Below are 26,879 nucleotides of genomic sequence, written 5' to 3' on the forward strand. Positions count from 1 at the left end.
GTTTATGTTTGGTCTCTGCAAATGAGGAGGGCCTGAGGAACAATAGTCTTAAAAGGAAAATCACGAAGTAATCTTGTGAAAGTAGTAAAGAATCAGCGGTATAATTATTATGACCTGACTCGTCCTCAGTGACAAAGGATCTTTGTTTATTTCATTGAATTGTACATTAGGAAAGATTATCTGCGTGGCAACTGCTGTTTTTCTAGACAGCCCCTTTCTCTTTTTGTTAACCACCACTCTTGAGGAGTGATTGGGGTTCGTTGAAACCAACTGGTCTGGATTGAAGAGTTCCAGCACTGACCACACCATCTTGTTTCTCAGATGTCTTTAATTTTAGCGAATGAAAAAGCACTTGGTTGCCACTTCCTTTCTGAGAACAGCTGAGTTAGTCAGGGAAGGAAGTAGATGTTCGGGCTGAGTTCTCTCCAGTGGGGTAAGGGCGGGGCTGGGCTGAGGAGCATCAGCTTCTGCTTTTGTGGGGCTTGGTTTCCTAACTGGTTCCTCTTTATCAGTGTCAATAAAATTAGTCTGAGCAGCTCTACTTAATCCCGTTTCTGGGAACAAATGACTGAGGCTGCAAGGAGTGGCTAATTTGCTTTGTCCAAACTCTCGGCTACATGGTGCCCAACATTCTTAATTGGTTTCCTATCTATTGTTAATCTTTGAAAGATCTTGTCCACCTTTTTTTTTTTTTTTTTTAAAAAGGTCTGATTTAAATATTACTTCTGTGAGAACGTTTTTGCCTGTGTTGAAGAACATACCTTTGAGTAAAATCTAAATGAAGCATCAAGTCCCGCTAGATTAATCTTGGTGGAATCAGAGCTTCTGATCTGAAGTGATGGTAGTCTTTGGGAGCCCTGAGGATGGATGTGGTTCTGCCATTACATGTTTCATCATTTGTTTTATTTGATGTTGAAATCATACCTATGAGATTATTTCACACCACTTTCTAGCATTACACCCGTGTCTTTGGCTCTCCTGGCCTTATTTGTCCATGTGATGGGAGCTTCTGCTTCCTTAAGAATGTCTTGTTTCTCCTATTAATCTGATCATTCTGAAACTCTTCTCGGGCTGTAATATATCTATGCCACTTCCTCGCAGATGTTTGGGAAGTGGGAGTTGATCTAAAAATATTAAGTAAGAATCAAGGAAAAATTAAGGCTTCTGCCCTGCAAATTCTGACTCTTCTCAACATTTCTGTCACCATCACAAATAGTTAAGGAGATGATTCTTTAAAGCCCTACAGATGCATTGTACTACTAAAATGTTTAATTCTACCGCTGTAATTTAAGTCTAAAAATTACCTTTAAGCTGGAGGGCTCTGGAGTCAAGATTGCTTAGATTCAAAACTGAGTCTGGCCATTCTCTAGCTATGTGGTCTCTGGTGAGTTTCATTATCTGTAAATTGGGGATAAAAGTTAGCAGTCACCACATAGGATTGATGGAAGGATTAAGCAATCACAGTTTAAGCTACTCTTGTTCTTCTCTTCTTTATTTTATTATTTTTTTCATGTTTATTTTTGAGATAGCAGATGAGTGCATGTGTGTGTGCTTGCGGAGGGGTAGAGAGGGAGACTGAGGATCTGAAGCCAGTTCTGCAGGGAGACTTGCAGTCTGTACAGAGTTCTGTAGGCAGACTTGAACTCACAAACCTGTGAGATTATGACCTGTGCGAAAGTGGGATGTTTAACTGACTGGGCCACTCAGGCGCCCCTTCTCTTCTTTAATAATAAAAAATAAGTGGGGGAAATAGTATTGAGTATCTACTATTTACTAGGCACTGGTTAGACTATATGTGATCCTACGTAATTCCCTGAGGCCAGCTTCATCTTTCAGATTTTAAATTATGACTAGAAAGCTTAATCAATTTTCCCAAAGGTCACACAGTTAAGGAGTTGGAGCCCAGGTTTGTTTCTAAAGCACATGCCTCTCCACTATGTGGGGCAAAGAGGTAAAGAAAACTTTATTCATTTTTTTTCCAGGTTATAATTTCTCAGGGTTTCTAACTGCTGTTACAGGATTTTTTGGATGTATAAAAACAAATGCATAACTTGATAGGACATGAAAAGGCACAGAGGAAACTTAAATGCATGTTACTAAGTGAAAGAAGCCAATCTGAAAGGGTCGCACACTATATGTTGCCAACCATATGACATTCTGGAAAAGCCAAGACTGGGGAGACAGTAAAAAGATCAGTGGTTGCTGGGGGAGAGGGAGGGTTGAGTAAGTGGCACACAGATTCTGAGGGCAGTGAAACTACACTGTATGATGCTGTCATGGTGACTACAAGTTATCACACATTTGTCCAAACCCATAAAACATAAAACACCAAGAGTGGGCCCTAAGGTTAACTATAAACTTTGGGGGATAGTGATGTGTTAATGTAGGTTCATCAACTATCACAAATGTACCACTCCACTGGGGAACATGAAAATGGGAGAGGACAAGCATGCATGGGAGTAGGGGATATATGTGAAATCTCTATACTCTCCTTTAAATTTTGCTGTGAATCTAAAACTTCCCTAAAAATAAGTCCATTAAAAAAAAAAGCATAGAGAAGATAAAGTAAAGTGACAAAGGGGTGACATGTAAGAGGGGAAGGGGAAGGAAAAATAAGAAACTTGCAAAGGAATTTAACTACTTATCTGCCTACTATTACAGTGCCAAGGTGCCAAGACCAGGTCAGATGATTGGTGTTCAAGTCTTGCTTGCTCACAAGTTGCTGGGTGACTTTCAACAAAATATCTCACCCTTCCGGACCTCAGTTTACATACGCTTAAAAACAGGCGGTCGAATTAATCTTCAGTTCCCTTCTGGTACTAAAATTCCAGCATTGTAGCTAAAGACCCATCCCTGCCTATTTTGTTTTTTTTTTTCCTTCCACCCAACTAGTTACCCTGGCCTAAACCTGGACTCAAATGCACACTTTTTTTTTTTTTAACGTACCCACTGGGTCCTAACACAGCAACTGCTCCTTGTGACCACGGGACTAAATGGCCGGGGCGGACGTCTGAACTCTGAGCGAGAGCAAAAATACCCTGAAGTTGGACAGCGAGCACTAGAAACCGGCAGTGGGAAAATTGCAGGGCAAAGCGGACGCGGCGCAGCGACGGCGGAAGCAGGAACGGGCGGGGCGAGGCCGAGAGCCTATTGGAAGGCTGAGAGGGCGGGGCCCAGGCTGACAGCCGGGGAGGAAAGAGGGAGGCTGCGCGGACGACGCCGGACGGTTCCGGACCCCTCGCTTCTCTTCCTACAAGCCCGGAGGGCCGGGCGACGGGCGTGCCGACGCTACGTGACGTCATAAGGGGCGTGGCGGCCGGGGTTGGGGTCCAGCCTGCGCGCGGGTGCGTTCGGCAGTCGCTGTTTGGGACGCTGAGTGCGCGGTTGCTAGGTCTCCGCTCCGGGTTCGCTGTCACAGTCTGTCTCTTCTCGAAGCCTGGAACAGACTGGGCGCGCGCCCGCGTGTGGTGTGTGTGTGTGTGTGTGTGTGTGTGTGTGTTTGTGTGTGCTGTGACTGTGAGGGGGACTCAGGGCAGAGACGTCCCCTCGCTGCCTTTTTTTTTGTTTTGCCTTTTTACCCAAAGGAGGCGGTTCGCACGCTTGCCTTCCTGTCGCCCCGTTGGGAGCGGGGTTTGCGTGTGGACTAGTTCATCTTTTTTTTCTTTTTAAACTTGTGAGCCCGGTTTTTTCCTTCCTCTTTTTGGACTCAGTGCCGTCTGGGCTGGTTTCCGTGATCCCTGACTAACCGCTTTCTGCCCGTTGTCTCGCCACCCCCGCCCAGAGTCTCCCCTGCGCCCTCGCCCTTGCCCGGGAGGGTGGGAAGCTTTGTCCCACTCCCTGCCCACACGCGTCTCCGCAGCCGTAGCCGCACCTGCCTCAATATGAATGGGGTCAGCGACCCACCTCTTTTTATAAAAGATATTAAGCCCGGACTGAAAAACTTAAATGTCGTCTTTATTGTCCTGGAGATAGGTAAGTGGGGTCTGCAGCCCACCCCTCCGCCCCCTTGCGTTCTGGGGCAAGAGGGAAGGGCGCCGCCGCTGCTAGCCGGGGGCTCCCCTCCTCCTCTCCTCCGTTCCCCCTCCCCTCCCCCCATCCACGTGGCCCTGGTGGCCCCCGCCGGGGCTCGGATCCAACCTGCAGCGAAAACCCGGGGCTCGACCTCTTCCCACCTTTCCACTGCGTTTTGATCCCGGAGGAGGAGTTAGATCCTTTCTGGAAGTCCTCATCTAATACACCCCTTCCCCCCTTGTGATTTTTAAATCTTCACAGGACGCGTGACCAAAACCAAAGACGGCCATGAAGTGAGATCATGCAAAGTAGCAGATAAAACGGGCAGCATCACTATTTCCGTGTGGGATGAAATCGGAGGTCTCATACAGCCAGGGGATATTATTCGGTTGACCAGAGGGTAGGTGTGCACAAAATGGGGAGGAGGGAGAATGCTTCCAAAATAGCAGTCTGCCGAATCATTGCCTGATGGGGGATCTTGGCAAGTTCTGGAGTTCCATTCTTTTCTGTGGGCCTCCAAGCAGTTTTGAGCCCCTTGGATGTTAACTTTAGATAGTGGACAGCGTTGGGATGTAATACCCTCGCCAGTAAAAGTGTTCAGTTTCACCCCCCTCAGTTTACAGGTTAAGTAGATTTTTAAATACTCTTCGGGGATTATTGAGTATTTTTAGTAGATTGATAAAATCAATATAGTCAATACTTTTCTCCCCCCACAAATTATTGAATACAGTTGTCAGCTCTTTTCCAACCTTTCCCCCTTTTTAGTGACTTTTGAAATCCTGCCTATATTTTATTTAGACAGTGAGGACATAAGATTGTAGTTGAACAATTTAGCAGTTTTTGTGGTGTGTCAAATTTGTACTCGGATGTAAATATTAAGAGGGGAAGTTGACAATATCTGGAAGGCACCTTCTGGAGAGTAATTTCCTGTGCCTATTGCCGTAAGGTCAGCATAGTACAAAAACCAGAATGATATGCAGGAAATGTTTGGCAGAAAGAGGTCTCTGCTACCTCCATCCAAAAGATTCAGTTGGCTGATTGGCCTTTAAAAATAATTTAGCACACCTTTTTTTGGTCTGTTTTTTGATTGGCAGTTATCCTGCCTTTAAAAATTTACCAGGTATTTAAATTAGGAAGGTATAAGGTCAGAAAAGGGTTTTGAAATGGATTTGGGAAGTTCTGTGGTCAGTAGAATTAGAATTTATTTGTCACAACTGTAAGAAAAGTGGGCGGAGATTGATGTTGGCAAAGTAAATAGAATCTCAGAGAAGTGTTGGATCACCCTGAATGGAGGAGGTTAGAGCCCTTTGATAATATCTTCCAGGCCTTACAACATCTTCAGGAAGTGAGGCAGAGTATCATCAAAGAAGGAAGTGAGAGTCAGAACGTAGACATTTTATTCTCATACAGTGACTCATTAGGACACTAATTGTGTCTTTTAAATTTCCATATCTGTAGCTTACACAAAAGAATTCCTGCCTGTGAGGGTGTGGTGAGGATTAGCATAATTAAAGTTTTTTTGGCTGCCAAAGTATTTCTCATCCAGTGATTAAAAGTATCTTATACAGTGTAAACAGCATCCCATTTCAGATATTTCATATTTTGTAGTCACGGAAAACACATAGATGTGGCCCTCAAAAAATTTGTGGAAAAACTAAATTCAGTATTTGTATAGTATTTATACAGGAATTTCAAGGAATATAATTTAAAGGAAAATTCAAAACTAAAGAAACTCCACTGTTTCCTAACTACAGTGTGACCTTGAGGTTAATACACTTCTTTAACTTCGTCTTCTGTAAAACGGAAATATTTATACTTTACTTACTAAAATAACATATCCAGCGGAGTCTGGCCTGTTTATTAGAAGGCCCTTAAATTCAGGTTGTATCTAAGAAAAGTAGTTTTCCAAGAAAGGCATACATCTAAATAATGGTAATTTGAATATTCATAGGTTTATCAGGACACCCTGCTAGTGTTGATCTCATTCCCAAAACACAAGTGCCAGTTAAATGTTTACTTGTAGTAACTTCCAATTTTTTCTCAATATGCATTAACTTTTACGCTACCAAGGTGAAATATTAGTGCACTATCTCTTCAAAGTCACTTTTTGTATAGTGTGAGTGTGCTGGAGTCTTTAATAAATATGTCCTTACTAAAGAGGAATATATAGTATGGAACTAGTAAGTATTTATTAACCTATATTAAAAGAGGAACCGTCACTATACTTAAACAACATTTAGTTATAATTCACCCTTCTAAGTCATAAGGTTACCATTGTAGTTGTGTGGAGAACAACTGAAAACCAAACCTTGGACTGATTTTATAATGTTTAATTTACATTTCTATTAGATTTGTGTGTAGGAATATTTAATGATGCTGTGTGCAGTCAAAGTTGATCAGAATAAATGATCTGTTCAGCTAAGTTGATGCTAAAAATTGCAGATTTGGAAAGGCAGATAGGTGAGAGATTGGGTTTTTTTTTTTTTTAAGGTCCTTGATTAAATTTTACTAAATTTTCAGTAGCTTATCTACCCTATGTGTTTTAAGGAGGCAGAGGAAAAACTATTCTATTAATTTCTGAGTAGACCAAGTAAATGAGTGTAAAAGTAAACACTTGGTGTTGATTTTTATAAATTCTGTGATTGAAAAATAATTTCTGCTTAAATCTCTACAGTTGAAAGTTCTTTTGTTAATTGGCTAAAGACGTGATCTTTGGAGTATAACAATGCTTATTACCTTGCAAAAAAGACTTTCAACTATCTAAGGGTAGTTATAGGTAAGACAATTATGTCAGAATTTGGCAGTTGTTTTTCGTTGTATTCCTTTGTAAGTAACAATCAAAATGAGATGAATTGTATTTGATTTATTACCATAAACACAGAGTTTGATCTCCACCTAACCCTAATGCAAAAAAAAAAAAAAAAAAACAAAGGATAAAGTTTTACTTAAGTAGAAGGACATACACGTGTTTCTATAGAACTGATGTTTCTTTTTTGTGTAGGTATGCCTCCATGTGGAAAGGGTGTTTGACACTTTATACTGGAAGGGGTGGAGAACTTCAAAAAATTGGGGAGTAAGTATTAAAATGCATTTCCTATAATTGAATACATTGCATAAAATATCTACAGAGTAACTGGTAGGTATTAACTGTAATAAATTTCTCTTGGCTTTTCTTGACTGGTATACTGAATGCCTTCAACAGCAGACTGTAGAAACCACTTTACACGTATGTACCAGTTTAATAGCCATCTATTCTGTTTCTTGTGGTTGAGAATGTCCATTTTCCCCAGCAAAGAGAATCCAGTTGCACTTGAGACGAGCTCCGCTGGGGCCATTTCTGTAGGCTTTGGGAATGTGCAGCTTTCAGGTGTCACAGTGCCATTTCAAATTAGTTCTGTCTTCTAGGGAATTGCCAAATAAGCAGCTAGGTAAGAAGCTAGGTTTCAGGCCATAAATTTATCTCTTTTCATTTATGGGTGAATTGTACTCGTGATAAAAGGACTTACAGCGATGACAATTGAAGTCCTGTATTTATCCACAGTCTAGGTACCGTACAGGCAGCCACAATGCGAGCTTCCATACACTACTACCCTCGTAATCTCCACCCTGACTTGGAGGAACCATCCTCTCTAGGGGTGTAAAGGTAATTCAGCCTCCATATCAGCCTAGACATTTGGGATGTATTCATAAAGTATTGTGTTAGCAATGAGCCAGATCATTAGTCCATTCTGTTTGGTTAATGCTTAGATATCTACTTAATGCCCATCACATTGGAGGATATTTTTAAAGAGAAGCCACACGTGGCACTGAAAAAAGGGTTGTGGGGGAGATACTCTTCCACACTACAGGGATAAGATTCTTTGTTTGGAAAAGATAAAGCAATGTTGCTGGCTTTTAAAGATCAGAAACAACATTTTGCTTTTGCTAGGAGAAAAATTAGAATTCACTTATGTTTGTTTTTAGAATAGTATTAGAGCAACATGTTATTGAAAGCTCTTAGCATCGTTATTATCAACGGATTTAGGATCTTGTCCTGACCTTCATGTGTACAGAAGTATTTATAATAATAGAGGTCACTTAAGTGAAGAACCACTGGAGGTCAATCGGTTCTTAGTGACTGACAAGGTCAGTCTAGGATTTGCCAAAATTGATTTTAACTTCTTATTTATGGGGTGAGGAGCTAAGTAAATGCTTATGTGTAATGTTAATATATGCCATAGTCGACCTACAAGAAGCATTGGGGTAAACTTGTCTTTATAGCCACTTGTCTTTATTCATACCTGCACATTCCACTCTTAACCGTGAATGATTATCTTTGCAGATTCACAGTGATTGGTCAAAAGAGGGACTGGATGAGAGTGTGTGAATGGATCAGTGCAAATCCATCACCACTGCTGGAAAAACCACTCTGGAACCCTAAACATGGTTCAGTGGCATCAGCCTATATGGAAAAACAGCACAAAGATGTGTTTCTGTGTCTTTGATCTTTGACATGATTTATTTTTTGCAGTACAGAATTAAAATAAAAAATAGAATGTTTTATACATGTAGGCAGTTGAATATTTTCAACTACTTTGTTTTATGGAACAAAATAGCATTTTGGAAGTTTTTGTTGTATAAGTAGTTAGCATGTTGCTTTTTGGTTAATTCATTTGACACCTAAATTCTTCTTTCCTATCAGTTATGCATGTTCTATGAAGAAAGGTTGATTATTTTAGAAGTCATTTAACTTTGTGCTTTATTTTCTTTCAGATTTTGTATGGTTTATTCAGAAGTGCCAAATTTCAGTGAACCCAATCCAGATTATCGAGGACAACAGAGCAGAGGGGTAATTAATTCACACGTATAGTCTATTTTTATAGTTAGGCTAATTTCGACTGGGTACTCTAATTCTGTGACTAGGTGTCCAACCCTGTCGTACCCAGGGTATAATGAAGACAGTTGAAAAAAAAAATCTTCTTAAAGTATTTTTATTCTCTATGTTTTGTGAGTCTGTATATGTATCTTTAGTATCGTGTATTAAATATATATGCCATTTAGTACTTTGAGGAGTAGGGAGTAATGTCAGGAAAATACAGTAAGATGTAACAGAAGCTATGAAAGAATTGGGAAATATTCCTGAATGTTAACATTGAATGGACTTGGGTAGATCTTTAAAAAAATTTATTAAAAAAAAAAAAACAAAAACCAAAAAACTTTAACAATTAAAGAGTGGATACAACATGTTATTATAATAATTTTTTAATAGATTTTCAACTGGTTAAATTAAAAACATATTTTTTAGGCACAAAATGAACAGAAGAATAATTCCATGAATAATAATATGGGTACAGGTACATTTGGACCAGTGGGTAAGATTTTTTTTTTTTTTTTCGTATTTGTGATCAGATGTTAAGAATTAAGAGACTGTATCCTGTGAAAGGTTTAGAAGAAAATTGTCTTTAGGCGTAGACTGGCACTAAAAGGGAAGTGCTGGTTAACAGGGAATTCCTAAATAACTGATTGTCTAGATAGCAGATACCTTCTGCAGCTAATTTATTGAGCACATTTTTAAAAAATGTTTCTACACATACATTTATTTGTGTAATTTAAATTCCAGTGTAGTTAACATACAGTGTTACATTAGTTTCAGGTGTACAGTGTAGTGATTCAGCAATTCCATGTGTGCTCAGTGCTCATGAAGATAGTGTCCTCCTAATCCCCTCTATTCCACCCATCCCCCCACCCACCTCCAGAGCACATTCTATATTTAAACAGTGGCTAATAACAAGAAATCTGTTTTGGTGATGCATAATGTGTTTTTCCATCGATTTTTTTTTTTTTTTAACAAAATTTCTGTGATCTAGTGGTTATTTAATAGATGCAGAATTACTGGTCATTTTGGCACAGCAAAAGCCTTTTTTCTTTAGACTAATAGCTCAACCTTAATTTTTCACATGCTGATAGCTGCCTCTTTAAAAGAATCGCCTTTACAAAGACCTCAAATACTCTCAAATGTCATGTTAATGGTGCTTACAGCTGTGTTAAAGGTCTTTTGAAGTTTTTATTCTTAAATAACTGAGGAAAAGTCTTTGGGATTGGAGTTTGTTAGGGTGGCTGAAGTTTTATTTGACCCGGGGCTGCGTGTTTTGGCACAGCTGGTGATCATCACATTGTGGGAAACCTTGCTGTCTTTTCTTTGCAAAGTTAGAATTACACTGTTCTTTTGAAGTATTATTAACCGTGTTTGAACCTAATGCCAGTGTTCATACACCATTTTCCCCTTTGTTTTTTTTTCTTTTTCCCTTACAATGTAGGCAGTGCATTACCTTTGCTTTTGTACTCTACTAATTTTTCATTCTATTGCCCAATCATCTATTTCTGTCTCCCTGCTGATCAGCATCAAGTGAATGTATTTACAGTAATCATACATCTGGAAAAACCTAGAGCCCACATTGAGTTTTTTCCAGTAGTTTAACAATAAAGGCCTTTGTTTTCTCTAATACTACTTGTTAGCATTAATAGTGTGCGTTAGGACTTCAGATAGGTGTACTTCTGTAGATCTAGGTCAGTGTCTGAAAATGATGATGAACTTTTATATTCTCTTTTAGGAAATGGGGTTCAAACTGGCCCAGAATCAAGGGGATGCCAATTTTCATATGCTGGTAGAAGCAATGGCCGGGGACCTACAAATCCACAGCTACAAGGAACGGCTAATAATCAAACAGTCATGACCACAATAAGTAATGGCAGGGACCCTCGGAGAGCCTTTAAAAGATGACCTATGCCAAATATTCACATGTAGTTTTTAAACTACATGCCCTACTTGAACACTTACTGCACTTTTATTTATCGTTAACTGTGAAAACTATGTCCTTTATCGGTTTCCTTTTCTGTTTTTGGTTTGGTAACAAGAGTGGTTTGTTTTTATAGCAAAACTGTTAAGCTGCTCAAGTCTCCTGTTGAAGAATTTGAAGAATGGGAACACTCTGAAAAGTAGGGGCATTTATTTTTAGAGCCAGAAGATCTATGGTTATCCTCTAAAAAGCCTGCACCCATTTCGTGGGTGAGTTACTTAAGACATCAGCATTATAGCCTCTATGAGTCTATCTTCTGTATACATTTTGTAATATTTAAAATAAGGCTTAGTGGGAGATGTTCTTTTGTCTTAAATTCAGGTATTGCCAACTGAAGCAATAACCACTAAAAAAAACACAAAAACTCAGTCAATGCTAATAGCAATTTTTGAGTTGGGACTCTAGGAATGATTGATGTCTTCACTGAGTGACTGCCATTAAGGTTTTCCAAGGACTGAACCATTCTAAACTCTTGTTTTATTACCAAAAAATATATTCTTTGTCAGAATTACAGAATAGAATGGGAACTGTATTATAACAAGTAATTTTTATAAGAAAGCTGCATTTATTTTAGGGTAGCCCTATTAATATTTGTTATCTACTTTGCGCATTACACTGAAGGAAAATTTAAAACTTGAGGCCTTGAATATTTATTTTTTGAAACTACCATGTCAAATATTAACGTGTAATTTGAGGGAGTTATAAAGTCATAATAAATGTTGATTTAATTATTAAAAATTGTGACGGATAGACATTAGAATGAAGGCAATTCAAATCGAATTCGTGTAGAAATATGCAGTCTTAAGTCAGAGAGTCCTAAGTACTTACAGAAACTCATCCTGGAGTGAAAATCCTAGGGATTTGCCTTCTTTGAAGAGTGTATGTATGTGTGTGTTGTCAGAGTTTCTGAACACAATTCACAAAGCCTTATCAGCAAAAGTTACATGGCTCTCTCTCTCTCAAGTGAATACAGCTTTATTCAGATATGTAAAGGTAGAATTTATTTATGTGTTTTAAGTGGTCCCCAGTTCCACTTTTTACTGTAGAGTGGATGACTGGTAAATTTTTCTGTTGTTAGAATTCAGTTCTTCAGTACTATCTCTTGAATAAAACTTGCATTAATGTTAACAGACCTACCTTATTTTTGCTCTTTGAATGATTTACAGTGGAGAGCCAGCACATTTTACCGTAGTTGTAATGGTTGCTTCAGCCTGGCGACTGCTTAGCTCTGTATTTGTCACTGTCTTTTTTCCCCTACCTAAGTCACAAAATAAGTAGACTCTGTTTTATTAAGAACTCCATAGCCTTCGAATATAAAAGTTGGCGCCAGAATATTCATGTACCCTAATTCAGTGTATCTAACGATTTCATTACACGCTGCATATTAGGCACTGTGGAGAGTGTTAGAGGTGGATGATGACTAATCTCAAGGAACTTATTTATGGTTCATAGTACTTCAGTAACTGGGGTTTATGTGTGCTAGAAGTTTTTCCTTAATCATCTACTCAATGATTGTAGCTAATTTGGCTTTGTGACTAATATTTTCTTAAGATGTTCACAAAATTACAAACGCTTGGAGTAAAAAAAATACTAAAATACTAAAAAAACCTTTTTTAAAATCTAAGTAGCGGTAGGAGCGATAATACTGTAAGCTGTTTATGGGAGAATATAGTGTGAAAGATGATTTTAAAAGGAAGAATTTTGGAGGTTCTGAAAAGTAAACTCTCAGGTTGAGCTCATTGCTGGGCTTCCAATCCCAGCCCTGTTGTCTCCTCACCTATGATGGTAGCCAAATTATGACACTTAAAACCTGTGAGCCTTACGTTCCACAACTTGAAAAAACAAGTAAGTAATATCATCCCTTTAGAGTTATTGAGGATTTTCCATGTAAGTGATCAGAATCATTTCTGGCTACAATAGGCAGTCAAATGTTTGTCCTCTAATCATACCTCAAGAATAGAAAAAAATGCAGCGTTAGGTGTGGAAATACTGTTACCCTTTAACATGGATATTAAATAGAGAAAGATCTAAGCTTTTACTTTTGTAACTGACATTTGCCTCAGTAATTTAATCTTGTTGTTCTGTGTTCTTTATCATTTATTAACAAATCTCTTTTTTCTTAAGGGAAGCCTTCAAAACCCAAGTGAATTACAATCCATAATGAATATTTGCCCTACCAGTCTGCTTGGACGGTACTCATCAAGAAGAGGAAGAAAGTTTTCTACCTTCCTCTTTCCTGGTGCTTTCACCTGTGAATTTTTAAATGTTTAAACACCTACCGAAAACAAAAATCATTTAGTATAGCAATACACGCTGCTAGGATTGGGTCCCATCTTATTTTGGCAGAACAGTTCTGAAGAGGTTTGAAGTGTCATCGGCCAGCTGGCCCCTCCTCTCTGGGCCAGTATGGGGTTGTTACTACGATCCAGAAGTTCGTAAGGCCAGAAGATGATGGGTAATAGTGAAGGGTGCAGTGTGCTTTCCCCTAGGCATTTACACAGGATTTCCTTTTTTATTACCAGCTCTTGCTTTGTTCCTGTAGTTTTAGGAATCTGCTTTAGCTTTGAGGACAGTTTAATTTGATGCCCTGGGTATTTGTAGCACTGAGTACTTGCCACTCATATTTTGAGCATTTAACATTTTGAAAGAATGTTTAATTTGCTGGGTTGAGTAATATAATGCCAAAGGGATGATGCTGAAAACAAACAGATGGGAGGTTAGTAAAAAAGAATGTTTAGAGTAGAGGTAGCTGGTTAACTAGTCCTGAAAAGTTTTCTCAGAGGTACAGATTGGCTGTTCTACGTCAGTGTGAAGACACAACGGCAGTTTTAAGTTTATATAGATCTGGAGTTTCAGTTACTGAAATGACTTCCCTTTTCTGTTAGAAAGTGATTACTGTTTGCTCCAAGCAAATTTAGGCTGCTGTGACTCTTAAGACCCTTTTCTCTAATGTATTTGGAAAGGGTCTAGAGACAACAAACCTTGAAAACCGTGGAAAAGGCAGTATCAACATGGAGGGCTTGCCCCCCTTTCCTATCTGATGAGTCTTTACGTTTCTGATAGAAAAGAGGGTGACAGTTCTCTGGTAGGGGTTGGTTGTATGACGGGTAAAAGCAGATGTTCTTGGCTGTGGTGGAAACCAGGTTTCAGCCAATGATTAAATGTCAGGGTAATTAAAACACTCCCACGTTTCGCAAAGAAGTCCTAATGATTAACAGTTAAGGTATGCTTCCAAGGAAATCTGATTGTGACCTTTGGAAAACAGCACTGCCATGAATGGTGTGTTGTTAGGTCCTCAGGGAGAAGCTTAGGAAAAACATTTTGCTTTCCAGGTGTATTCAACTTTTCTCCCAATTCCTGGAAGTTTGTTTTATTAGGCACACACCAGACTTTTGTTCAAATACTGTGACCAGATTATTCCAGGTTTCTGAGCTTAAAGTGTCTAATGATGTTTCTCAAAGCACAGATCACAAAGAGACTGGAGAAAACCAAGTCCGACTGTTCCTAATAAGCCATTTATTTAGTACTTTTCACACTAAGAACATTCAACCCAAAGATGTTTTTAAGGGCTGTCTACCAGTATCAGGTAACTGGTATGCAGTAAAATGAGCATTTTAACAAGTTTGACTGGTAGACACTTCAGCCTTTTGAGAGGCCTCTGTAGGTAACCCACAACTGCAGTGTGACTCCCCAAGTTTTAGGACCACGCCAACCCAAAGCTTGGAGACTAGCTATTGAACTGCGAATAGACCCCACAGTCTTCACTATCACGTGTGCTTACTGACAACCTCAACGTAAGGAGTTGGCCTGGCTTTAGAAACCGGTTCTTTACCCTTTTCAGCCAAAAAATTTTGTTTTACTCCAGCAAAATCTTTTGGACATAGAGTTAGTTCAGTGTCTTGTCCATATGTTGACTGTATGTTGAGTAGAACTGAAGCAATGGTTTATAAGCCAGTTGTAGGAGATTTTCCCCAGGAACTTGTTAGGACTAGGAATCGGTTCCCTGCTGGACCAGAAGGGGACTTTGTAAGTGTAGGTCTGGTAGAGCAGCACTTGAGATAATGACCCTGAAGATTTTTGTGTCTTGCCCTTGACATTTCCCCCAATACAGAAATAACTTTGCTTTGAAACGGCACATGCATATCTCCATACATCCTTAGTTTCATTTATTATTGTGAAGCTAGAATATACCAAAATTCTGGTTTGTAAAACATGGGAAAATTGTACTTAGAAGCATATGTCTCCAAAGCACAGAATTGATGGGTAAAGTAGGGTAGTCCCAAGCAGAGTAGGGTTTGAGTATGGCCTCTAGATGTGAGCATTGTTGAGTTTTGAATTAGGTTCAAATAGAACTATTCAAATTATGTCCATACTAAGATCAGATTATTTATAATGGAGTCACCTAGCTTCACTTGGGCCTAAAAGTAAAAAGTTTTTTCGCCGTAGGTTTCTGTTGAATTTTTTACAAGTAGATTTTATTATTGCTTATCTCAGCAAAGTACATGTTTACAGTATCTTCTACCTTCCTCTTATCTCCCAGAGCATTCCTCAGCCTCCTACTTTGTTATGTGGAGTGAGGCTGGCCAAAGTGAAAAGTAGGGTGGTTGAGGCATGGTAAACATTCCTAAAAATGCCCAGTAGATCCCACTACTTACAGGATGGCAGTCTTGTTCTGTACAAGGGCAGCTAAATATTTTCCACAAGTAACATGCAAGGCATTACTTGGTTGCTATGTGGGGCTAGTCTTGTTTCAGATACAACCCTAATAGAGTAAGATCTCTGACCTAGGTCCTGGGACTAAGGATAGAAAAGGAATAAAAAGAGTAGTCCGCGCCAACTAGTGCCATCTACTGGGTGATTCTAGTTTCTGTAGTTTAGGGATCTGGCTTAACACGTGGGGAAAAGGTTCCATTCCATTGGATAAGAATTTTTGTCAGATGGTCTGAGCATGATACAGAAGATCACTAGGGATTAGTTGGACTGTTTAATTTTAACGTATGAACTAGCAACACTGACATCAAGAGTAAATTCCTTTCAGTTAACCAGGTTTCTTAAACCCCAAACTGCCCCCCAAAGCCATAGAAAATATGGAAAAGTTTGCCAGATTTTCTGTTATTTGTCAGCAGAATGTAAAAATTATATATTGACAAACTATATATTGACTAGTGTAAACTGTCAAAAATACCCTTTGGTGGGTGGTGTTTTGGTAAAAATGGGCAAAGTAGAATATGAAAGTACCTTTCTTTGTAAAGTCCTGGCCCCATGACTACTGTTGTTCTTGTAGTTACGTTAGCTTTGCCGGACATAACCTATTTTAAATGTCAGTGACGATGTGCTTTGGTGAAAAAGTTTTGAGCTGAGGAGATCCTGGTTTTTGAGTCCTAGATCTATTTACTGGCTCCATGACCATGAGCTTTGTTATAAAATGAGGATAATGGGGCTGTGTGAGCCAATGGATGCAAAAACATCGCAACCGTATCTGGGGCTCAAAAAATGTCAAGCTCTTTCTCCATGAGCAGTGGAAATAAGGCAAATACTGATCATTTTCTTCATGCTGTCAGAAGACAATCTTTTCTATAATTTTATATCTGAAATACTAAGCAATTTATATTAGTTACCGCAATTAGGCTTTGTGTGTGTGTGTGTGACACACACAGTCAAGCTTTTGCAGCCTTCTCTGGGCACAGAAAAGTATGTATGCTGGCAATTTACCATGACAGCACTGTAGGGTTGAGTCTTCACAAAGATCTGCTCAATAGCTGGGTACCCTGTGCTGTTTCTTCCTTCACCTTTGCCCAGTGGGTGAGGGTGTGGTTATGAAACGGCAGAGGGAGAGGGAGGACATGCGGGCCAGAGTGTGTGCCACAGAGGAGGTCAATGGCCAAGGGGAAGGCAGAGGGTACACTGGAAGGAATTCCATATTCCCAGTGACAGTCCTCAGAATTGCTGTGCACCCAGAGGGCAGAGTGTTTGTTTGCTTCTGATAAAGCATTGGGTAACTTCCCAACATCTTATGAAAATTTTCAAATATACAGTGATGTTGGACAAGTTATAGAGCAAACATTTGTACATTCATCACTAAAATTAAAAAATTATTTAAAAAAATTTTTTTAAATATTTACTTTTGAGATAGAGTGCAGGTGGGGGAGGGGCAGAGAGAGAGAGGGAGGGGCAGAGAGAGAGAGGGAGACACAGAATCTGAAGCAGGGTCCAGGCTCTGAGTTGTCAGCACAGAGCCTGATGTGGGGACTCGAACTCAGGGACCGCAAAGTCATGACCTGAGCCGAAGTCAGACGCTTAACTGACTGAACCACCAGGTGCCCCTAATCTTTATTTTTGAGAGAGAGAGACAGAGACAGAGACAGAGTGTGAGCAGGGGAGGACAGAGAGAGAGGGACACAGAATCTGAAGCAGGCTCCTAGGCTCTGAGCTGTCTGCACAGAGCTCGATGCAGGGTTTGAACCCAGGAACTGTGAGATCATGACTTGATCCAAAGTCAGACACTCCCCAGACTGAGCCACCCAAGCACCCCTCACCACTTAGATTTTATCAACATCTGAGACTGGTTTTATCACATCCATCACATTCATTTATCCATTTGTAATACATTTCAAGCAGACATCATGAATATTTATTTCAGCATATTTATTCACTAGAGTTCAATATTTTGCAGTTTTTAGTGTAAAATTTACATACAAAGAAATGCACAAATCTTAGGTGTACATTTGTGAGTTTTAATGAATGCCCATGCCTATGTAACTCAAGCCCCTATCAAGATACAGAGTATTGCCATCACTGCAGAAACTTTTCTCAAGCACTTTCCTAAATTAACCCCTCTTCCCATGGACCAGGGGCAGTTCACTCTTCCGATATTTAAAAAGCCATTGTTGGCTTAATTCATATGTGCCAAGGTCGGCTCTAGATTTCCTCACTGAGTTACAGAACTCCAACCATGTCAGAGTACTGCCAAACCCAGCCTCTCACACATCTCAAAAATGTAATCCCAAGACCTTGGTATTTTTTACCCTGTTCCCTTATTTCAATTTAGCTCCAGCTCTGCCCTTACTATCTTTATTTATTTATTTGGCCTCGAGATTTATACTTGGCATCCTAGACTCTTCAGACGGAAACTACTGGAATGAAGACCAGCTGGGCAGCATGCCTTTCAGTACTAGGACTGTGGCTGGAAGGAGTTGGCTACCTGGGGTATACCACTTTGACCTGAGCAGTTCTAGTTGAGATGGGAGCCTCTGGCAGGACATGATAAGAAGTGGCAGGTGTAGAAGGTACACTGATTGCCAGGAGTAGAAGGGATACACTGGAACTTCAGTGTTTTCAGGTCAGGTGTTCAACTATTCAGATTTTGATTCTAAAAACTCTAATTTTCTTAAGGAATGAGCTGTCCGAAAGTGCCTTCTGCCCCTTAGGGTTTTGCCCTTTCTTTTCATAGTTAACGTTTCAGTGTTGGCATACTCAAAGTTGTATAAATTCCTTGCCAAGCAAAGACCCTACTATTCAGTCTACAGAAAAGCATCCCTGAATGAAACATATAATTGTGTGTTTTTTCCCAGCTTATTCATGTGCTCATGCAAGTGTACCCACTAATGACATATATTAATCGCTGCCAACAAAGCTATTTCTGCATTAAGCTCCATATTTTCCAATCTTACTTTTTTTTTTTTTTGTCACTTAGTGCTTAAGGGTCCTCTCCTCCGCTTTAATTGGCTACCTGTAATTTATTAAGTACTTACTATGAGCCAGTACAATGGTAGTGAGTCACCTAGATTATCTCAATTAAATGAACGTGTGGGGGAGGTTTTGCTATTTTCATGTTACCAATAGAGACTATGATTTAGAAGGATTGAGTAATTTCATATCACACTACCAGAAATTGACAAAGACCCACACAACAAAGCCTATACTTTTAACTGCTTAATCGATGTGGAAGCTTGGAGACTGCTGCTGACTCACCCGACAGTGCTGGACAGGAGGTGGAGTTTGATTTTAAAAGGGAGTGCAGATTCAGCTATAGCGAAGGGGAAGATGGAGAATAGAAATACAGAATTTGACTAATTCACATGTTTAACTAGGATTAGTCATACTTTATACATCAACTGAATACAGACCCAATTAAGGAAATTTAGTCTACAATATAGGTGGTATCTCGATAGGGAAAATGGGATAATTGAATAGCACCCCCACATACAAATATTAGAAGACCATGGGTGAATTATTTGAGAATGGAGAAAACAATGGCTCAAAGTCTGGAAACATTAAAGATTAATTTGACTACATTTGCATGGTTACAAAAGTATGAAGACAAACTGGGAAAATTATTTGTAATTTATATCACTGGAAAAGGGCTAATATTCCTGATATATTAAAAGCTTGTAAAAGAGGGGCGCCTGGGTGGCGCAGTCGGTTAAGCGTCCGACTTCAGCCTGGTCACGATCTCGCGGTCCCTGAGTTCGAGCCCCGCGTCAGGCTCTGGGCTGATGGCTCAGAGCCTGGAGCCTGTTTCCGATTCTGTGTCTCCCTCTCTCTCTGCCCCTCCCCCATTCATGCTCTGTCTCTCTCTGTCCCAAAAATAAATAAACGTTGAAAAAAAAAAAATTTAAAAAAAAGCTTGTAAAAGAGATGACCACTCACTCTGGAAAAATGGACAAAAAATATAAGCAGTTCACACAAAATTCACATGGCCTCTAAGCATATGAAAGGAATGTTAAACCTCATAATAAGGGATGCAAATTAAAATGTTATTGAGTGGTGCCTGGGTGGCTCAGTCGGTTAAGTGGTTAAACGTCTGACTTCAGCTCAGGTCATGATCTCACGGCTCGTGAGTTCAAGCCCCATGTTGGGCTCTATGCTGACAGTTCAGAGCCTGGAGCCTGCTTCAGATGCTGTGTCTTTTCTCTCTGCCCCACTCGTGTTCTGTCTCTCATGCTCTCAAAGATAAACATTAAACAAAATTAAAATGCCATTCCTCACTTTTATATTGGCAAAATTATAAAAGTTTGAAAACACACTCTATTGGTGACACTATAAGAAATATTTTCAGGGCACCTGGGTGGTTTAGTAGTAAGCATCCAACTTCGGCTCAGGTCATGATCTCACAGTTCATGAGCTCGACCCCCGTATTGGGCTCTGGGCTGACAGTTCAGAGCCTGAAGCCTGCTTCAGATTCTGTGTCCCCTCCCAACCCCCCCACTCTGTCTCTCCCCTGCTCGCACCCTGTCTCTCTCTGTCTCTCAAAAATGAATAAAAATGTTCAAAAAATTTATAAAAAAGAAACCTTCATTCATAGTTGGAGGGAATGTAAACTGTTTAAATCTCTAGGGTTGAGGGCGGGACTTGGCAATTTCATATTTGACTATGCCCTGTGACCCAACAATCCTGCCTCTATCTCTGTGGCCAACTGTTTGCAAAGGCTGCTGGAATACCCATGCCTGTTTGTCGATCTTTAGGTAGTCTCCTCTTCCCAATGACAATGGGCTTGTCCAGTGCCCTATGACAGTAGCAAACTTCATGCAAGGAGAAAATTGAAAAGCACTTGAGCTTTGGGGCTTGCTCTCTCTTAATGGGCTTGGAGCCCTGAGCGTGCCATGAGAACGTATAAATGAGTGCCAGTTCACCTACTGGAGGATGAGCGGCCACTTGAGGCACCTTGGCTGACTGCCTGCCAACCTCCTGATGTGTGAATAAGTCTATCTTGAACTATCCAGCTCCAACTGAGTTGACAGCTGACTTCAGTCACATGAGTGAGAGCAGCAGAAGGAAGGACAGGGCTGAGCCTACCTAAATTGCTGACCTACAGACTCTTGAGCTGATAAATGCTATTGCTTTATGCCACTAAGTTTTGAGGTAGTGTGCTATAGGTAGCCAAAGCTAACTGATACAGTACTAAAGATACATTGGCAAAAACATAAAAAGATATTTATTGAAGCATTGCCTATAAGAGCAAAGGAGTGGACACAACCCATGCCCACCAATTCAAGAATGGTTGAATACATTACATTATATTCACTGTGTTCATTCAGTGGAAGACTAAGCAGGTGCAATAGAAATCTCTACACACTTTTTTGTGAAGTGATTTTTAGAATATATTCAGTGGAAAAAAGCAGTTATAAGAATAGTACATATACTGTGCTACCTTCTTTCAAAGGAAGGGAATATGGTGTGCTTGTGTGGCTCAGTCGGTTGTGTGTCTGACTTCAGCTCAGGTCATGATCTCATGGTCCATGAGTTCCAGCCCCGCGCCGGGCTCTGTGTCGACAGCTCAGAGCCTGGAGCCTGCTTCAGATTCTGTGTCTCCCTCTCTCTCTGACCCTCGCCTGCACACACTCTGTCTCTCTCCCTCTCTCTCAAAAAATAAACATTAAAAAAATTTTTTAAAAAGGGAATGTGAATATTTGCTTTAAATTTTAAAAATGAAAGAATTGTCAAACTAATAAAAAGTGATTACAATTTTTTTAAATGTTTATTTATTTTTGAGAGAGAGAGACAAACAGGGCAAGAGGGGCAGAGAGAGAGAGAGGGAGACACAGAATCCAAAAGAGGTTCCCGGCTTCGAGCTGTCGGCACAGAGCCCGGCTCGGGACTTGAATCCACAAACCATGAGATTATGACCTGAGCTGAAGTCAGACGCTTAACCAACTGAGCCACCCAGGGATCCCAAAATGTGATTTCTTAAAAGGAAGAGAGCAGGGATGGAAGCTAGACTTTACTAAATACTTCTGTGTTGTGGATATAACTTTAGAATCATGGAAATGATTTTCATATAGATGCATACAACACACCCATATACATAAAATCACAATAAAATACATATCTAGAGCAAAAACAAAATGAAATAAATTTCTGTGGGTGGTTTAGCCACAACAGAGAAGAATTATTTCAAATATTGTAAAAACACAGTCCTCTGTCTATGCATTCTTAGTGGATATAACCTAAATTAAAAATGAATTAGGAAGAGATATCATTAGTGATGTTGTTATTCTGAATTATGTATATATACTCAAGATAAATAAAATACACAATTTTGTTAATGCTATTAGAAATCATGGAGAGAGAAAATCAAAGATGCTAAGTAAAATTATAAACTCTAAATATAATTATAAATTTGAATGGGAAATATTGTTATGAAGTCAAAAGGCATTTTCTTCAAAAGAAAAAATAGTAACTTCTAAAGTCATTTTGGAATAATTGATGAGAACCTTCTTGATAGACCTCGTTGGCAATTCAGGATCTCCCTGATCAATCAAAAAAAAAAAAAAAAAAAAAAAGACAACCAGACATTATGTACCTCCTCATATGAAGCAATAAGAAATACCATCACCAGTATTCTTTCAAAAAAAAATTGAACTGGAATCTATTCAAGTCTCTAGATATAACTACTAGTTTATAGGATGTACAGGGTACAGAGGATCGAGTTGAGCAATACCACAAGTAATTATAAGACCAGCAGCCCTGATTCTTCAACAAATCGATTATAAGGAAAACAAGGGCGACGTGGACAGGTGGTTGCAGAAAAGGCACTTAAGAGAAACATCAGTCAAATGAATTATTTGAATTCTGATTGGAAAAGAAACAATTGGAGAGAAAATACAAATTATTTATTAGACAGTTTGGAGGATCTGAACAGTAATTAGATGATGATTAAGTGTGACATGATTTTGTGGCTGTGTTGAAAGAGTCCTTATTTTTTGGAATTACATTTTGTAGCAGTTGATGTAGTCAGAATAGAAATCACACAGTAGTTTGGAGAGAGTTTAATATAAAGAATTATTAATTAGTAACATTCACTGTAGGTAAACGGGGTAAAGCCAACACTAAAGAATAGAACAAGAAGAGATACAAGAGCAGCCACTACTCCCAGGGAAGAGACAGAGGACACAAGGAAGGGACAAGGCCCCCTCTCCCAGTCACCCTCCAATGGCAAGATCCAGATCTCCTCGGAGAGGTCGAGTTTGCGGTCCACTGGAGAGCAGAGCAGTTCACTGGGGTGGCACCAGCTAGGGGTGGCCATCCAACTCCATGGGAAGACACCGGTGGGGCACCTGTGAGACCCCCCTGGGAAGCTAGCTGAAATACTAGCAGAACTCTAGAAATACTAGCGTCACTGTGCTCTCATGAGCTGTAGCTGGTTTCAACTATGGGAACAGGCAGGGACGGTGGAACTTGGAAAAGATGGTGCTTCCTCTTCCAATATCCCTCTGGCGCCCTCTACAGACAAGGCCTAACGTCTTGCCTGCCTGCAAAAGAGAAATGTTGATAGGGTCCAGCTCCAGTATCGCACATTGGAACAAAGAAGGGTGGATTTAGAGCTGGAGGGTTTTATTTATTTATTCTTATTTTTTTAATCGTTATTATTTTTTTAAATGTTTATTCATTTTGGAGGCCGAGAGAGTGAGCAAGCATGGGGGAGGGGCAGAGAGAGAGAGAGAGAGAGACAGACAGACAGAGGATCCAAAGCGGGCCCTGCGCTGGAAGCAGCAAGCCTGATGTGGGTGGGGTTTGAACTCATGAACCTTGAGATCATGACCTGAGCTGAAGATGGACACTCAGTCGATTCATGGGCTACGGAGCTGAAGAGTTTTAAACTGAAAACTGGTACACATACCAAGGTACTTATGAATGAAATAATAGGCTGTCTGTGATTTGCTTCAAAATAATTCTCTTGGGGGGGCGGGGATTACAGATGAAACAAGGTTATTCACATGTTGGTAATTGTTGAAGATGGGACTTCTTATATAAGGGTTCATTTTACTCTTTTTTTTTTTTTTTAATTTTTTTTTTCAACCTTTATTTATTTTTGGGACAGAGAGAGACAGAGCATGAACGGGGGAGGGGCAGAGAGAGAGGGAGATACAGAATCGGAAACAGGCTCCAGGCTCTGAGCCATCAGCCCAGAGCCTGACGCGGGGCTCGAACTCCCGGACCGGGAGATCGTGACCTGGCTGAAGTCGGACGCTTAACCGACTGCGCCACCCAGGCGCCCCAATTTTACTCTTTTTTTATATACATGTTTAATTCATATATATCATATATATGTTTATATATGATATATATGTTTATATATCATATATATGTTCATATATGAGAGAGATGTTTATGAGATATATATGAGATAAACATATACATTCATATGTATATGTGTATTAACATATAAGCATTTCCTACTCATTTTTATTTAAAAAAAGGTTTAAAAACGTGAATTGACACATTATCTGTCCCTAGGAAGCTAAAGCTTTATATTATAACCTAGCAATCTAGGACTGTTCAGAATTTGGGGGAAGCCAGGTGTCAGGACAATGTAATCTAAGTATGCCCCGACTCGGAAGATGGAACTGTCACTCTGACTGATTATGGGAGAGAAAAGGATTTTACTTCTATGAAAAATTTGGAGCTGTGGCTAGCAGGCCGTACATAGGCGCAAACATTCTTAATACTGAATGGGGCCAAAATAATTGCCCTAAGTGAGTTAATGTGTGTAAAGCTCTTAAAACAGTGCTTAGACCATTCTAAGTACTATGCAAATGATTGTTTTCATTTCACGCTAATCGCCTCCCCGTAATCAACCCCCTCGAAATTTGTCCTACTGCTGGCGAGGCCCCCTTACCCACTTGATGTAGTATTATCGAGATTCCATATAACCCAGGAATTCAGACCTTGGACTGTCAAAGGAAAGAGCTGACTAGTACCTAAGACTATCCTCTGTTTTCCTCTGCTTCTTGTCTTTCTAGGGGAGACACAGTGGTAGCATTGGCTGCCTCAGCAAAGGCAGCAATCATAGAGGCTCCGCCCATAGCGCTGGGTCGGGGTGGGGGCAAGGGCAAAGAGGTGGCGGCTGGAAAAGTGCTGACCACAGCAGGGACCCGAATGGGGGCGGGAAGCATGTAGGGCCCCAGAAGAGCTCAGTGTCAGTGGGGCATTGCGGACCACACGTAGGCGCCTCCAGGCGCACAGGGATGTGGGTGACACATTTTGCTGCACGGTCAAGGTGAGGTGGGAGTTGTAGATGCCAAGGGGTTTGATAACTAGTGGGAAGAAGTTGAATGAGCCTTGACTGGAGGTTTTGGAGGGAGGTGTTTCCTTTAGTGTCCCTTTGGTGGAATCCAGTGTGCTTGTGTGTGTGTGTGTGTGTGTGTGTGTGTGTGTGTGTGTGGCATAAGCCTGCATATTATGCATGTGTGTATGGACATCTGTTTGCATGCAGCAGTGGCAACAGGACGATTCAATCCCCTGGTGAAAAGGAGTCAAACTTCGTATTTAGATTTAATGGATAAATAAGCAAGCATTGCTGGGTAATCAACCTGATATGTAATTTTTTCCTTCTATAGTGGAGTTGCATTTCATACACATTCAATGTATGGGAATTCAACCAAAAGTGCTTGGCTTAGCAAAGCGACAGCCTACCGCGCGATACAAGCAAGAGAGAAGTGAGAGAAAGGCAAAAACATTCACCGTAATCGTGCATCCACCATGACACCAACAACTGGTGCTGCCCGGGGTTGTCTCAGTTTGTGTGTGATTCTCAGAGTGGAGCCTCTTGCTGCGTACGATTCTTGCTCTTAAAGACACAGTTTTGGTGTTTATTTAATAGAACATGCACTCTAAACACAAAGCCACCACGTCCTCTAGAACTCAATGAAGAATACCAACTTCTTGCTCTCTTTTCTTATGGAATTAAAAATGTTGAAGGTGATATTTTTCATATCTATTACATATAAAGTGAAATCATTGGTAAGTGATATATACAGTTGACCCCTGAGCAACACAGATTTGAACTTCAGATCCACTCATGTGGATTTTTTCAATAAATACAGTAGAATACCGTAAGTGTAGTTTCCTCTCATGCAGAGTACAATTCATAGAGCACACAAAGTATGCGTTAATGGACCATTTCTGTTATTGGCAAGGCTTCTGGTCAACAGCAGGATATCAGTAGTTGAGTTTGGGGGGAGTCAAAAGTTATATGTGGATTTTCAACTGCACAGTGGAGTCAGCACCCCTAACCTGCATTGCTCAAGGGTCAACTGTATATATTACTGCAAGGGGCTGTACATGCACAACTATGCCTTTCAAATTAGTTTAAGGGATTTTTTTTTAAAATTTTTTTTCAATGTTTATTTATTTTTGGGACAGAGAGAGACAGAGTATGAACGGGGGAGGGGCAGAGAGAGAGGGAGACACAGAATCGGAAACAGGCTCCAGGCTCTGAGCCATCAGCCCAGAGCCTGACGCGGGGCTCGAACTCACGGACCGCGAGATCGTGACCTGGCTGAAGTCGGACGCTTAACTGACTGCGCCACCCAGGCGCCCCAGTTTAAGGGATTTTTAAATTAACTCAGGTGCCATATGGGTTTTATTTTATATGCTGACTTTGGATCCTATCCCTGAGCAAAGCACGACTCCTCTGTATGATTTCTGTTATTGAATCAAAACAAAAGGTCTCATTTGGATGTGTTGAATCAGTGTTGCACAGAGTGTGTGTCAAAATTCAGCGTTTATCATTTTGTTTCATACAAAAAAACAATACATCCTTAAAAGCAGGGTGGTTTGAGCATTGAAAACTGAAAACAAAGTTTAAAGGTGGTATCTGGGAGAGGGAAAGGTCAAGGGATGCTGGAAAGGAACCCTTTTAATATCTCAAAGGGAATAGGCAGTAATGGGTAGAAATGTGATAAAGCTGCCATCACAACATGAACTTGGCTACGTAAATTTTGAAGCATAAGTTTGGTCTTAGGTGATCTTACATGAAAATGTGAATATTATAAATTGCTTATCACATTCAAGCCATTTGTGCCCATTCCCACCGCTACCATTTAGCCATGCTATGTAATGGCGTGAAGCACCCATTCATTACTCCAAAGTAATCTTGTGGCCACTCTTCAGTATGACTGAAAGTCCCATTACCTTCTGCATTCTCCCCCCGTGCCCCCAACCAGTCTCTTCCTTGGAATTATCAACACTTCTGGGGTTTCAGCTTGACTGGATTTCTTGTTGACTGGAGGCAGAAGAGCCCCCTGGGAA

At 40.2% G+C, this 26,879-nt stretch overlaps 1 protein-coding gene across 3 annotated transcripts; it reads left to right on the forward strand.

The window, feature by feature from the left end:
• The first annotated feature begins 3,231 nt into the window (after window positions 1-3,231).
• Window positions 3,232-11,975, forward strand: NABP1 (nucleic acid binding protein 1). Of its 3 annotated transcripts, none has more exons than XM_045480566.1 (6): window positions 3,232-3,344; window positions 4,273-4,411; window positions 7,013-7,084; window positions 8,764-8,839; window positions 9,296-9,362; window positions 10,602-11,975. In XM_045480566.1, the coding sequence occupies exons 3-6, from the start codon at window positions 7,023-7,025 to the stop codon at window positions 10,769-10,771; spliced, it is 375 nt and encodes a 124-aa protein (XP_045336522.1). In that variant the 5' UTR covers window positions 3,232-3,344; window positions 4,273-4,411; window positions 7,013-7,022; the 3' UTR covers window positions 10,772-11,975. The 3 variants fall into 3 exon arrangements, with proteins under 3 accessions (XP_045336522.1, XP_045336521.1, XP_045336523.1); XM_045480565.1 differs by having other exon boundaries at window positions 3,325-3,972; XM_045480567.1 differs by lacking the exon at window positions 3,232-3,344 and adding an exon at window positions 3,365-3,467.
• The last annotated feature ends 14,904 nt before the right edge of the window (window positions 11,976-26,879 follow it).

The sequence above is a fragment of the Leopardus geoffroyi genome, chromosome C1 (genome assembly GCF_018350155.1).
Source record: "Leopardus geoffroyi isolate Oge1 chromosome C1, O.geoffroyi_Oge1_pat1.0, whole genome shotgun sequence".
Taxonomy (NCBI): Eukaryota; Metazoa; Chordata; class Mammalia; order Carnivora; family Felidae; genus Leopardus; species Leopardus geoffroyi.

Coding starts and splice junctions, on each gene's coding strand:
- NABP1 (XM_045480565.1), top strand. CDS start 3,882: ATGAATGGGGTCAGCGACCCACCTCTTTTTATAAAAGATATTAAGCCC. Junction 4,412..7,012: donor ATTATTCGGTTGACCAGAGG/GTAGGTGTGCAC, acceptor TTTTTTGTGTAG/GTATGCCTCCATGTGGAAAG. Junction 7,085..8,763: donor GAACTTCAAAAAATTGGGGA/GTAAGTATTAAA, acceptor ATTTTCTTTCAG/ATTTTGTATGGTTTATTCAG.